This window comes from Mixophyes fleayi, chromosome 1 (genome assembly GCF_038048845.1).
Source record: "Mixophyes fleayi isolate aMixFle1 chromosome 1, aMixFle1.hap1, whole genome shotgun sequence".
NCBI lineage: Eukaryota > Metazoa > Chordata > Amphibia > Anura > Limnodynastidae > Mixophyes > Mixophyes fleayi.
In genome coordinates, this window is record NC_134402.1 from 418,661,026 (window position 1) to 418,676,834 (window position 15,809).

The 15,809-nt window shown below is 39.2% G+C and overlaps 1 protein-coding gene across 2 annotated transcripts in view; it reads right to left on the minus strand.

Moving 5' to 3' along the window:
* RAB3C (RAB3C, member RAS oncogene family) overlaps positions 1 to 15,809 on the minus strand; it is a 156,127-nt gene that overhangs the window by 35,551 nt on the left and 104,767 nt on the right. For both annotated transcript variants that reach the window (XM_075183256.1, XM_075183248.1), the window contains exon 3: positions 10,361 to 10,479. In XM_075183256.1, the coding sequence (XP_075039357.1) occupies positions 10,361 to 10,479 (119 nt within the window). The remainder of the gene's footprint in view (positions 1 to 10,360; positions 10,480 to 15,809) is intronic.

Below are 15,809 nucleotides of genomic sequence, written 5' to 3' on the forward strand. Positions count from 1 at the left end.
ATGTATTGAAAAGGCGTTTGGGGTTAGAAGCCTGAGCATAGATAAGAGATTGAAAGTATGTTTGTTTTGCAGTGTCCAGAGCATTTCGATAGGAGTGGTAGACAGAAGTATATGTGAAGAAGTCATTAGAGCTTCGAGATTTACGCCAGTGACGTTCTGCTTTACGGGACAGTTTTTGAAGATTTCGTGTTGCTTTGGTGTGCCACGGTTGACATCGAAGTCGACGTGTAGTATGAAGTGTCGCTGGAGCCACTTGATCAAGGGCCGTTGCTAAGGTTAGGTGAAAATGAGGTACTGCCATCTCAGGGGATGAGAATGTAGAGATAGGGGAGAGAAGGTGTTGGAGAGAGGTGGAAAATTGTTGAAGATTAATAGAATTAAGATTTCTACGAGTATGAGGAGGCTTGGTTGAGTCAGACAGTAGAGAGGTTAGAGCAGTGGGGGTAAGAGTGTAGCTGATAAGGTGATGATCCGAGAGGGGGAAGGGTGTGTTAATAAAATTAGAAACTGAGCATAGTCTAGAGAAAACAAGATCAAGGCAGTGGCCATCCTTATGAGTAGATGATTCAATCCACTGGGAGAGGTCAAGTGAGGATGTTAGAGAGAGTAGTTTGGAAGCAGCTTTGGAAGGTGGGTTATCAATGGGGATGTTGAAGTCACCCATGATGATGGTGGGGATGTCTGAAGATAAGAAGTGAGGGAGCCATGCAGAGAAATCCTCAATAAATTGTTGGTGTGCTCCAGGGGGACGATAGATCACCGCAACACGTAGTACCTACAAACATGTTCTCTCAATTCCTGTAATCAGAACTGCTAAGAAGAGCAACCCAACTAGTCTAATCACCTGCACTGCTTCCCTTAGTCTGCAATCAGTGCCTCAGTGAAAAGGTGAAAACAATTTATCTCGCCTGTTTGTAGCCTATAAAGATCCAAAATACCTTTGCAGGTGCAAAGTTTTGTTTTGGATTTCTCTGCTTGTGTTTTAAAGGAGACTTGTTTAGTTGGTCTTTATTTTTCTATATTCCACAATCCATCGTGCTCTGGTTCATCCCCTACTAATTTACCTTCTACAATCTCTTGACTTTGGCTTCTTTCAACACTAATTTGCCTTCCCCAATCTCTTGACTTTGGCTTCATCCATCAATATTCTACCTTCTCCAATCCCTTGACTTTAGCTTTGTTCATCATTATTCTACCTTCTCCAATACCTTTACTTTGGCTTCATCCATCACTATTCTACCTTCTCCAATCCCTTGACTTTAGCTTTGTTCATCATTATTCTACCTTCTCCAATCCCTTTACTTTGGCTTCATCCATCACTATTCTACCTTCTCCTATCGCTTGACTTTAGCTTTGTTCATCATTATTCTACCTTCTCCAATCCCTTGACTTTGGCTTCATTCATCGCTAATTTACCTTCTCCAATCCCTTGACTTTAGCTTTGTTCATAACTATTTTACCTTCTACAATCCTTTGACTTCAGCTTACACCGAATGCCCAGTCCTCTCAGTACTAAGCAGTTTGGCCAGGGGTAGTGTGTCTCTGACTCCCGATCAGTAATGATGGCAGTGCCTGCTGTAACATGAGTTTGCAATCATGAGCAACTGTAAAATGTATTTTTATGAGTTTACATTAACAACGTTCTAATAAATGTATTTCATGGGGAAAAAATGTGTTAACTTTTCCCCCCACTGTTTTATCATTAAAGGCTTTATTATTACCATGTGACATTAATTCTATATTTTGTTTATTTTCCTGTCCGTTCTTCTGAGACTTTATAATCCACATAGGGATTGGGCGTATGTTGCAGTGTCTTGTATAGTAGAGCAAGGCAGACCTACACCCAAATTCCAGGGCACACGTATCTTGAGATCTGGGCCTTGATGAATTCGGGAGTACCCAACGCCTAAATACTTGCGTAGAATACTGAACACAAGTTGCGCTTAGAGGGACTGAGACTTTAAGGAGAGCAAGGAAAAAAATGGAGCACATTTGCTCCTGGGACAAACCCTGTTACAATACAAGGGGTTCAAATTTGTTTATTATTTTGTATACAAGTTAAATATTAGCTTCTTTTTCATGTAGCACACAAATACATGATAGCTTTATTTTTACACTGAAATGTAAAGTTGATCTAGGACATGCCCTATCCCAACTATAAATCTGTCCCCACATTTTAAATTTACCTCCCCTTCCAATACAACATGGTTTTGCCCAGGTGCAAAGTTACTCCTTTTCAGAGAGGTGGCGGCCGTCCTTTAAGCAGCCGATGTTTGTTTGGTGTAATACCATCTGTGAACAATAGAAAATAGGCACCTGATAGTGCAGTATATCAAATTCATACTGGTGTATATATATATATATATATATATATATATATGTGTATATATATATATATATATATATATATATATATATATATATATATCAGAAAAATAAGAAAATAATGAATGTCATGGGCATAGCGTTCACTGACCATTTTCAGTGTTTTCCCCGGCACTTATTTCCAGAGTCCTATTATAATAGAATAAACAATTGTTTTTCCTGTTTTAACAGGCACTATGTGAGCACTACAACCAGCAGTGTGTGTTAGACCAGGCCTGGCAGGAGTGGGCAATAACCTCCAACATTTTTCAATATTATTGCAAAGTATTATACTGCACCCACCCGGCTGGCAAAATTTTCTGGGAAGAACACTGCATTTTCATACCGTTTTTAAATCAAATGTATCTCCAATGGTCAAGGTCATCCAGGACCATCCATAACAAATGCTTTATTTCAACCTGGCATACTTATGGGGTGGATTAGCAGCTTTGACTTTCTTAAATACTATGAAATAGCACAACTGAGTCACCTTGTTCACTAGGATGATATTGAGTGATCAGAGATTGGAGATCTTAACCACAAACTATGGATCCTGAGATCTAAATGTCCCACTAATCCAATAACATCTCATCCATATAAAATATAGGACACACTTTATTTTGAAAGGTTCTCCATCTCTAGCTTTAATGACTCCAAATATTTGAAACCTGGACCTATTTTCAGCCCACAAGAACTCCAGTTTTTACGTGGAGGAGTGGAATGACCTTTGGGAGGCAGTCAGTACGTGCTCAATTTGCACTATTGTAACAATTCCTACAAAAGACTATTCCATTCATATATTGTTCCCTCAAAATTAAATAAAATGTATCGCTCTACTACTCAGCAGTCTTGGAACCACATAGACTTCTTTCGTCATTCTCTATTGTATATGAAATTCCCTTTTAAATGAGAACTTTTGACCACCAGGCAATTATCCATTAATGTCTCCTCCTACACTCCAAGCTCACTCCTTCTCCCCCTTTTTCCTTATTAGTATTGTTATATAGCCTTTGTATGTCATACCACTAGCATGTCTCACATCACTTCTTTTTTGTAGCACTTGTATCTTTTATGCTGTGTATGATATCCATTCTGTTGCTTCCCTATTGTATTTTCACGTTTGAATTCGCATCTATAATTATAAATATGAAAATTCAATAAAAATAAAGGTGAAACTGACCTGGGAATCTGGGAACACCTGTTGAAGTTTTAAAATAATATATTTCTATAATCACCATTTTAATAAAGACCTTTAAAAATTCTAAATATGTACAAAGGTGTTTTTTTTTTCAATTGCAACAATTTTTACTTGACAATGATTAAATCCTGTCTGAATACTGAACATGTATTTATGTGTTTACACCACTTTCCATGGTGTATGTGGTGTATCACACTCAGATGCATTGTGTGTAAAAGGTGCAATGACTAGTATTAGAGGAGACATGGAAAGATCCGCACAAAGGAGATATTAGATGTTGCAGAGATTCTGGGACAGACAAGCCCTGGTTCCCATGGAAACTATTTTTTCTCCATTTCATCTAAGAGAAAGATGTTGAGCAACTGACCTATGTATTTACTTTGAGTTACAGCTTTCTTTGGAACGCTGAGAAATTCTCTTTAGGTGTCCCTGTAATTGCCTATATTAAATCCACACTTTCTCTGTATATGTGTCCAATATGTTTCTCCACTTCTTAATATAGCCTATGATTGAACAGTTAACAGAGTTATATCACTAAGATATAGTATTCCACATATGTTCATATAATATCTAGCAGGTGTTTCGTAAGATAACATGAAACTGTAATTGCATTGGTTGCTCTGATATGAGTGAATATGTTAATAAGAGCTGGGATAATAGGGGATTTAGAGAAACAGAATCAAAGGTGGGAGGATGTAAAGACTCCTAGATTTCAATTAACTGGAACTAGGGACCAAGCAGCTTAACTGACCACGTCTGTGTATATTATTGTATGCATTGTGTATATGGATATCTAAAACAGCAAATTGTACGCAGAATCTAGCAACAATCTTTGGAGTGTTCTTGTGCGGAATTGTATTCAGAATGTAACAAAAAAACTCTGTTGTTACTTGTTATTAAGAGTGGAAGGGTAAATGAAAACTATTGAGATCCAGTAATTGTACCAATGTCGAGAGCCCAACTGAGTGGCATTCGGCCTCCTTACCCTTGCATTGCCAACCTTGCCTACCACTTGGTATGTTTTCTTTAACAGATGTGTGATATATGATAATTCATGTCCATGTGACCCCTCACCACATCACCACTCTGTGAGATAGCAGAGATATGGCTGTGAGCCTGTGATAAGCATTTCTTTGTGTGAGCTCCACTCTACCTGCTGTACACTAAACCTATTGAAGAAGACTACAGGAGGAACTTACTGAAATATCATCTTTATTATAAAATAAAGATAAGGTTTTACATTTGAAACATTATTTTGTATCCATTGAATATTTTTCTACATTGTTGGAAAATGTTTCACATATGTTAAATGTTCCAACATACCTGTTATTTATATTGTGTCACCCTGGTTTTTAGTGCCTACTTTTAAATTATATGGAAATTTGGTTTGTAATAAATCAATTAAAATAAATATAAATAAAACATTAAACTATCATAGTTCAATTACTCCTTAGATTTTAGTCAGAGTACTTGTAGGTTCTTGTATAAAGTACCGATGCTCGTCCAGGGTCAGGCCCGGCGCTCCTATTAGGCAAGGTTAGGCAGTTGCCTAGGGCGCCGGGCTCTGAAGGGCGCCTGGAGGGCGCCACAGATTAAAAATTTCTTTAAAACTGTGCGGCGACCGCTGACCATACCTTTCACAGCAGCCGATTTTGAAAATGTGCCTAGGGCGCCATGGACCCTAGCACCGGCTCTGTCCAGGGTACCTACCACGTTGCTGCTAGGGAGGGGGGAATTGCCCCCCCCCTGGATCCCCCAGTGCTACCACTGGCACATTCCCCCCTGTCTGCTGGGGTCTCACATAGCTATGTGTTAGGTCCTCTGCTCCTCATTGTATCCCTCTTCTCTTGGTGAACTAACTTGCTTATTTGGTATCCAGAGCAAACGCTATGCAGACGACACCTAAATCTCCCACTCCTCCCCTGATTTCTCCCCTTGTGTATTAGCACGTGTGAAAAACTGTCTCCTTGTTATTTCTACATATGAGTCCCAACACTATCTAAGGCTGTGTATACAGTGCAGGAAATTTCTAACAATGTGATAATTTTAGAGATTTTACCAATGACATGAAGAAATAAGTCCTGATCAGCAGCCGATTCATGTGCACACATTATACACGACTTTATACAGTTTACATTCAGATCTGTGCTCTTCTTCTGTCATAATCATTTCCTGAAAAGTTTGTCACTCTGCAAATCCAAGTGATCTCTGCAGTATGGGTGCACAATGCACCCATACCGATCCACTTAACGCTGCAATTTTATTACTGTATGAGAAGCCCATGACACTATATTAAAGTCCAGCATATGCCCAAATGTAATATTGGGCCAAACGGTTGATTATCATCTGATTGGCCTGATAATCAACTGTAAACACAGTAGTGTGTACCCAGCCTAAAACTCATTGAGTCAAAAACAAAGTGTCTTATTTTCCCTTATCCCAGAGTTACCACCGCCCTTCAAATCTCCCATACCATTAATAGCACTATAATTGTCTTCCAAACCCACTACCTTGTTGTCATCCTTGACTTCACCCACTGCTTTACTCCTCATATCATCTCTCTCGCAGTCCTGTCACCTCCAACTCCAAAATATTGCTAGAGTATGTCCTTCTCTTACCCAAGATGCAACACTCTTATCCATTCTCTCAACTCCCTACCCAAGATGCAACACTCTTATCCATTCTCTCAACTTCTTACCCAAGATGCAACACTCTTATCCATTCTCTCAACTCCCTACCCAAGATGCAACACTCTTATCCATTCTCTCAACTCCTTACCCAAGATACAACACTCTTATCCATTCTCTCAACTCCTTACGCAAGATGCAACACTCTTATCCATTCTCTCAACTCCTTACCCAAGATGCAACACTCTTATCCATTCTCTCAACTCCTTACCCAAGATGCAACACTCTTCTCCATTCTCTCAACTCCTTACCCAAGATGCAACACTCTTCTCCATTCTCTCAACTCCTTACCCAAGATGCAACACTCTTATCCATTCTCTCAACTCCTTACCCAAGATGCAACACTCTTATCCATTCTCTCAACTCCTTACCCAAGATGCAACACTCTTATCCATTCTCTCAACTCCTTACGCAAGATGCAACACTCTTCTCCATTCTCTCAACTCCTTACCCAAGATGCAACACTCTCATCCATTCTCTCAACTCCTTACCCAAGATGCAACACTCTTATCCATTCTCTCAACTCCCTACCCAAGATGCAACACTCTTATCCTTTCTCTCAACTCCTTACCCAAGATGCAACACTATTATCCATTCTGAGAGTGCTCGTCCAGGGTCAGGCTCGGCGCTCCCATTAGGCAACTCCTTACCCAAGATGCAACACTCTCATCCATTCTCTCAACTCCCTACCCAAGATACAACACTCTTCTCCATTCTCACAACTCCTTACCCAAGATGCAACACTCTTCTCCATTCTCTCAACTCCTTACCCAAGATGCAACACTCTTCTCCATTCTCTCAACTCCTTGACTACTGCTAATTCTTCCTGGCATTCTGCTCACTCATCTGTCCTCATTTCAATTGGTCCTATATGCTGTGCCAAGACTGAACTTCTTCTCTTGCTGCTTCACATCCGCATTCTACATTTGCTATCCATAGCAGTCAGAAAACAATAAATTCACTGACTCTTATCTACAAAGCCCTCAACAGCACCAGCCCTTTATGCATCTCAAACCTCATCTTGAAAAATGTTCTCCCACCCTCTATGATCTTCTTCTGACCTGTGCCTTCTTTCTGATAACCACCTCTCACTCTTACCTTCAAGACTTCTCCTGTGCCATTTTCCATCTATGAAATTCCCTACCATGCTTAACCAGACGTTACCCCAACTCTACTCCAACCTAGATATCTTTAAGTGGACTTCTTTATTATAGCCTACCCTACTCCCGCCTACAGTACTCACACTGGGACACACTCGCTTCTGTCCAAACCTCCATTCTTAATCCCATGTTCTCCTCTTGTCTCAGCTCTTCTCTTTTCCCACTAGATTGTAAGTTCTCTCACGAGCAGGGACAGCCGAACACTTTGTATTCAAACCTGTACTTATTTTGTCTACCTTTTATGATCCCGTTCTATCCCGTTTTATTCACGCTGTATTCCCAATGTCCTGTACTATGGAACACTGGCACCTTACATATCAATGTCAATAATAATAATAATAATAATAATAATAATAATAATAATAATAATAATAAAGTAGCCCAGTGGAACCATATTTAAAAAGAACAGGTAGCACTGTAATACAATTACAGAAATATATCAAAATATTACTATTACTATATTACTATACACACATTTCACAACAGTAACTGGCATTAGACCAAGATCAGATTGGCAGCAGAAGGAATAGTCTGTCAGCTGCTAACTGGGCATAATTTGTGATATAGCAGATAGTGATGTACTGGTCACATTATGCAATATTTTATATGTCATATCATCTGAAAATAGATCCAGAACAGGCCTCTTTGTGAAGACCATGCATTGCGGTTAGTTATTTTTTTTAACAAGTCCACCTTGGATGACATTTTAGGGGCATTAGAGACTTATGCAGGAAAGGTCAGCTGTAAGAAAAGTGTATTTACGTACATGAATACGATCGTGTAGAGATAGCATAGAGATGTGGCTTTACAGTGTCATATGTAAATGCTAAAGTCACACTACCCTATTTGTACTCCATACATAGGCAAACCGGGGGGGGGGGGGGTTCCTAGTGCCTGGAAACCCCCTCCAAGCCTGGGGCACTGTATAATTGAGGTGGCTGGACCCTGCTCCCGCTTCACACAGCTCTGCTTGAAAAGGGAGAGCTGCGTGCACCTAACAGTAGTGCATGCAGCATTGCCCATGTATATTATGGGGATAGGAAGAGTTTGAGAGCAGCCAAGCACTGTCTAAAATTATAGCCACGCCCCCATGCATGCTGGTCACGCCCACTGGTGGCGTGGTGTGGAAACCCCCCCCTCTAGCCCCCTGGCCTATAATAATATAATGACATAAGAGAGAATACCGTCTTGACAGTGTTATTAATAAATGTGAACGTTGCGGTTTCTATATAAAATGTAACACAAATAGAAAATACAACTACAAATTAAATTAAATGTAATTAAATTAAAGCACCCCCTTTACAATCAAATGGAATGCTTCTTTTCTGCAGCAGTCCAAACTGTCAATTAATAGTCAGCAGTGACTTTAAAGAATATAGCCGCTAATGATTTAAGTACTATTACCTGAAGAGGTTAATATACAATCATCCAATCAGAAGCGGCTAGACAGTGCTACTGATAATTATGACCATCATCAGGTATAGTTGCATGAGCCCTTCAACACCCGCAAGTGAAAAAACTTCCTAAAAGGCATATTTGCACCCATGTCTAATTATTACAATTACCTGAACATGACATTAATGTTCTCTCCCCAGGTGTCGAAAGACGCGTGTTAACGATACTCAAAAAATCCAAAAACTATAAACTGATGTATCCATACGTATATTTGGTGCACATATTTGGTACGCAAAATGAGGGGACGTACGTACAACTGTGAATGAGTCCCTAAATGTGCAAAGTTATCTCAAATGGTATATTTTTATAACAAACTCTCTTCTATGTATAATTGATTGCCAGATACTCTGTCTCATAAAGTGTATCTAACACTTGTTACTTTCCTGAAGCTTCTCCATCTTTATGGTGCTGGATATATGCACCATTCTATCTACAGCTGGCTCAAACCTCTGTAGCGATAACAACTGTGGTTTGAATTGAGCAGTACAAAACGCTATATGCTCCTCTTGCTTCAAGCGAAAGCTGAGATTGTGACGTGCTGATGAGGGGCAGCTGTAAACAAGATGCTACATATTCTGGATCCCAAAGATGGAGAAGCTTCAGTAAAGGCAAGTGCTAGATTTACTCTATTCAGGAGAGTATTAAGCAAACAATTATATATTCGACAGGGTTTATATTTGTAAATTAGAGAGTGTATCTAGCAAATGATTATACATAGGATTAAGTTATATTTTCAAAATGGATTGTTTGCATCTGTTTCTCACATTTAACCAAAAAAAGGCCACAAAAACTGACTTAGGGGTATATGTACTAAACTGCGGGTTTGAAAAAGTGGAGATGTTGCCTATAGCAGCCAATCAGATTCTAGTTGTCATTTATTTAGTACCTTCTACAACTTGACAGCTATAATCTGATTGGTCGCTAGCTATAGGCAACATCTCCACTTTTTTAAACCCGCAGTTTAGTAAATCTAGCCTTTAATCTTTAAGCTATACACACAGTGAAGGCAGTCATTTTGTGGGCTGCACCAATACTAATCCTACCAATCACCTAGGAACTAGCGCCATGACCATACTTGTCAACTTTGGCAATTTGTCTTCCGGGAGGTCCGGGGGACAGGTGAGTGTGTGGGGGCGGGCTTCACAAATCGCCTCATTTGGCCCCACCCCCTAAACTGTCATGACCATTTTTGGCCTATAACAACAGAGGGCGGGGCCATGATGACATGTGAATCATGTCCCTGGAGTCCGGGAGCACTCCCAGAAATTTGGGAATCTCTTGGACATTCCGAAAGAGTAGACAACTATGGACATGACTTAGGCATGAAAACAAAGCGTTCTAGTGAATTGATATGTTACATTCACATACATATTGATCCAGCACACAAAACGACTCCCTCCACTGAGTGTAGGTGACAGGTACACTTTAATAGTTTATGCCGCTGATTATTATTTTTAACCACAAAGAAAAAGCAGCAAGAAGTAGGAAATACTTACCAGTCCTGTACTGCATTGAATGATTCCTCATTGGTGATGTCATACATTAATATAAAACCCATGGCACCTCGGTAATAAGCTGTGGTAATTGTACGATATCTCTCCTGTCCAGCTGTATCCTGAAATAACAAGAAGAAATAATTATACAATCTTTCCTTTATTTTTTTCATACTTATAACATTTGTCTAATCCTGGCTTATGAGGTACAGATGTCATGACGCACAGATTTTTTTGTTAGTCGTAATAAATAAAATTTGCATACGGTAGAAAATAATCAGTCACCACTATTAGAAATGTACAGCATGGGGGTGTGAAATTTGGGTCTCTTAATCTAATACTATGGATGCAAAAGTTCTTATAGAAGTGTGCAAGATAACATATTGGGCCTGATTCATTAAGGAAAGTAAAGCAAGAAAAAGGAGTAAGTTTGCTCCTGGACAAACCATGTTACAATGCAAGGGGTGCAAATTAGTTTATAATTTTGCGCATAAGTTAAATACTGGCTGTTTTTTCGTGTAGCACACAAATACTTGATAGCTTTGTTTTTACACTGAAATTGTAAAGTTGATCTAGGACATGACCTACCGCAACTATAATCTGTCCTCACGTTATAAATTTACCTCCCCCTCCAATGCAACATGGTTTTGCCAAGGTGCAAAGTTACTTCTTTTTTTTGCTTTCCTTTCCTCAATGACTTCACCTCTGTTCCTCATGCCTTGTATTCCAGAGATCAGAAGTTTTACAAGCTGCCATCTCACTTACTTCCTGTATTTGCAGCCATAATATTTTTTTAATTCAGTATGGTTTCTTTTCTAGTGACAAATGCAACATTGTAAGATGGCTGTTTTGCATAATTATTATTGTATTCCTGGAAATCTAAGGAATGAGGGTAAAAATACATGAGGAGAGAATGTCAGCCCTGCCTTACCTTTCAAGCTATAACTAGAAAGACTAAGAGAAATGGTGTTTGTATGGTGTTTGTCTTAAACAGAAAAAAGACCAGAGTTAAGAATACTTGGCAGCAATGAGATATGCATTGGGAATGGGAGCATATTAGAATAGAATGCAAGTGGTTGTATGTATTCATTTATTAAAATGATAACTGAATAATTTAATTGTAACATTTTATACAATATATTTTTTTAAAAATCCAATACATCTGTTATGACTAAATCTACTGAACTTGCAACAATAACTAGTACAAACAGGATACTTATATATAAGAAGAAATCGGTTTTATTGTTTTTATATAGTAAACCACACAAACTATTTTGGAGCACCAGGTCTAATACTAATATGTGTATACTCTGTATGAGGAAGAAATAACAGGAAATGTACAACACTGCACCTTTCAGTGTATTATAGGTATATTAGAGCTAATTTATCCATTACACACCTATTTCTGTATCACCCTGTTTACATTCTGCATTACACAAGAATAGCGCAGAACAGTACATACAATTCCTGTGTTCTATGGGTTAATGTACACATTTTATTATTGGCGCAGAGCAGCGCCATATTTAACATCTACTTATTACACACAGCTCCACTCCAAAGACTGAGTAGAGGTGATGGGGGATTTCAGCGTAGGGAGGAGAGGAAGAGCAGCGGTAATGATTATTATCAATTAGGGGTGTCAAGAAGGGCAGATGGGCAGGAACAAGGTACATGGCCTGCATATGTAGTGGGAGGGGTCACCAACCTGGTGTGGCCTGCCCCCTTTGGAGGCTCTGGAAGGGGCCCCAAGAAGTCACTGTACTGGGGCCTCAAACCTCTCTTGGCGGCCATGTTATCATTACCATACCTGCATGCCCTCCCTCTGCCCTGACTCCTCCTCCAGCCACACCCTCCAGATGGACACACAAAGCAGTTTTGTGTAGGTCAATGTGGAGAAAAGAGTGGGGATGAGCCACTCTTCCTCCATGTTTGCCTTGATACATGAAGTCCCACGCCTTCATCTAACACTGCCATTCAACATGATGGAATGTGTGAGCATCTTCGGTTTTTGTATACTATCTGTCAATCAGGCCGAATGGCTTCTGGAGATTAAATTGATGTGACATTTAAGCAGTGCAGTACATGAGAACATGAACAAACACAAACCTGAAGGGCTATTGAGCTTTATATTGAGCTGTCATCCCATCTATTCACATACCCCTTGTGTGTACCGATCCATCCTATCCACACATTAACTATTATTTGCAGTTCATACAGCAACTTAGATGATAATAACAGGTGTGCCAAGCCTTGAAAATACTTTAACTGACAGTTTTATAAAAAATTACTGATGGCTAGTACTTTTTACTGACAATTATAATACTGTTACACCAATATATGTCCAGATCTAGGTCTGACTCAGCGATGGTAAGTATGGCATTTACAATCATAAATATTGGTGTGACACTTCTGTGTGTTCTATAATAGTGTCACCCAGGGTAAATGATTTCTATTATTTTTTTGTTCTTACTGTAAATTTGGCTTTGTTTATCGACTGTCAGAATAGTTCTTGACTTTGTAAATTTCTGTGACTTTTGGCTCAGTTACTTTGGTAAGTGAAAAATCAAACAGAAGGAAGAAGAAGGAGAAGAAAGACGAGTTAACACTTCAAAGGGGCAATGGATCATAGCGGATTTTGGACATAGCTGATCAAAAGGAAAGTCCTCTGACATTGCTGAAAGATCCACAAACACCTCTATTGGATGAGGCAGTTTCTTGAAAATAATCTTTAAAGAGCCTATTTATGAAAAATAAAAAATAAAAAAAATAAAAGCCTAAATGATATGCAGAACTCTATAGGACCTGTCAGGTAGACGCCACTGTTATTGAGTTTGTAAATCACAGAGCCTCAAGTTGGAGCTAGACACAAAATTCAAAACATTTATTTTAAACACTGTTCAAAAGGAATTCACTTAACATAGCCTATGGAGCTAGGGGGGCAAACCCAGCTAAATCAGGATGTGTTGGTGTGAATCAGACATGTGACCTGGACAGACCAGGCTGGAGATCACTGGAGGAGCTACAGACACTGCATTGACTGCTCAGGGGGGAAGGTGGGGGGGGGGGGGGGTTCAGCGATGCTGGTTTACTGCTCTTCTTGGGCAGTACAGTGGCTTAGTGGTTAGCACTTCTGCCTCACAGCGCTGGGGTCATGAGTTTGGTTCCCGACCATGGCCTTATCTGTGAGGAGTTCGTATGTTCTCCCCGTGTTTGTGTGGGTTTCCTCTGGGTGATCCAATTTCCTCCCACAATCCAAAAGCATCCTGGTAGCTTAATTGGCTGCTATTAAATTGACCTTAATCTCTCTCGTTCTGTGTTTGCTCGGAAGTTTAGACTAAGCTCCAATGGGGCAGGGTCTGATATCTAATTAGGATATAGTTAATAGTGTAAGTAGAACACATACTGTAACCTATAGCAATCCATCAGAGTTATGGATTCATTAAATTGATTGCACTAATCTGTAAAATATATCTAATTATTTGCTATGGTTTATCATGGTATTAAATAAGCCCTAATGTTTCACTGTTACTTTTATCATCTTAAAAAACAATCAAATCACAGAATCCTTGATGCTTATAATAGGCATTATGACAGTTAAAATATAATTATCAGCTTTCATTGTAACAAAGACAATGAAGATTCCCGTATTGCAGGAAGTTATGACAAAATGGGAGCTCATATATATCAATGAAAGTATGAATACATACACAGAACATGCACCTGTCACATCGTCACTGCAATCAATACTTTATAGTCATGGCATAGAGACCGACAGGAAGGTTGGAGTGGTGATGGATCTCTCAGGGTAATTGGGCTGGAAGCTCGCTGATGAAAGCTATTTTGGTTGATTGTGTGAATTGTCTGGTTTATGGTTATATAAGATGCAGGTGATGACGAAGGGCCTTTATTATGAAAGTCACACCAGTCTTCACAAGCTAACGGTGCAGTTTCTAAATTTTAATGGTATTTGACACCTGTGTTATGTATAGGAGCGGAGTAATGTTTTCCAATTTACTGATTTCTCTTTCATCTAAGAAGCATACATAGGAAGACCATTGTTTTGTTTATCATAATAAAATACAAATAAATATACTCTAGGGGTATCAGTTGTCTTCAGAGGTTGCTTAATTCATTGCATGGAATCTACCACTGTACAATTAAAGTGTTTCAGCTAATTTCAAAATAGTTGGAAAATTTTACATATAAAATGCAATGAAATAAAAACACAGATACAGATTAAATGAAATACAAACATCTTCTGTTTTCCCTCTTTAAAAATCCAATGACAATCTTCTTTCCTGTTGTAGACCAAATGGAAATAACAGCTACGTAATTCAAATAGTGGACCATGACTTCATATAACATTAGCTATACGCTAATGAATTAAGTACAATCAGCTGGAAGCATCAAGGTGCAATCACTCAGTCAGAAGCATCTAGCTAGTCTAGCTGATCGTCATCTAGCTGATCGTCATCAGCATCATTGTGCTGTTGTAGAGTTTTGTCTCTCACCAGCTACATCATGATTCCTGTATCTGATCCCACGTCTCCCCCACAACTGCTCTACATATCTTGCTGCCAAGAATCTCTGCTCCATCCGAAGTTGCTCATGGGTCTGTTAGCCTGGTGATCCTGCTGGAGTAGGGATACTGGGGTTCAGATCCTTTTCACATTGATAGAGAGCACGTCTGGAACCATTACGTTTTCAAGAACTACTGCAGCAGTTTGACTTGAGCACAGCGTTGTTCGGGAGCTTTGAACTTACCACGGGGATCATTTGACAAACAGCTTGGCCAGGAATTTAAACTTACTGCAGGGACAGTGAAAATACAGCTTGGTCAGTATTTGGAACTTTCTGTGGAAAGTTTTAAACTGCTGCTTGAACACGAAACTGTACGATCCATTCTAGCCTGTAAAACAAAAAGACTGTTTCTTTATATCACTGTTACTTTGATAATATCACTGTGAGGTTTTTTCTGTGCTATTTGGATGTTGACTTTACCATTATAATTGTTTATTGACCATTGGTCACATTGGATTTTATCCTGTGTAATAAATATACCACTGTATCCATTCTCTCTCTTTTTCTGTGCGATCCTAAGAGCCTCTAGATATCAGAGTACTAAGGGGCTTCTGCCCTAACAGACTGGTGTCCACACACCTATTACATGAGTCCAGGAAATATGATTATTACTGAATAAACTCCTCCGTTCTGTGCAGAATTTTACATGAGCATATGGTATATTCTACAGAAAACTAGAATTGAAGTAAATCTTCGAATCCAACCCCAATAGAATGCTAAAATGTATCTACTCTGAAGTACAAATTTGCACTCTTCTGAGGAGGTGTATCTTTATTTTTCAAAATCCATATATGTGCATTATTCATTATGGTCTTGCCAAATGAAACCTGTGTGATCATTTCAATATTTGTAATATGTGAGAAGATTTAGA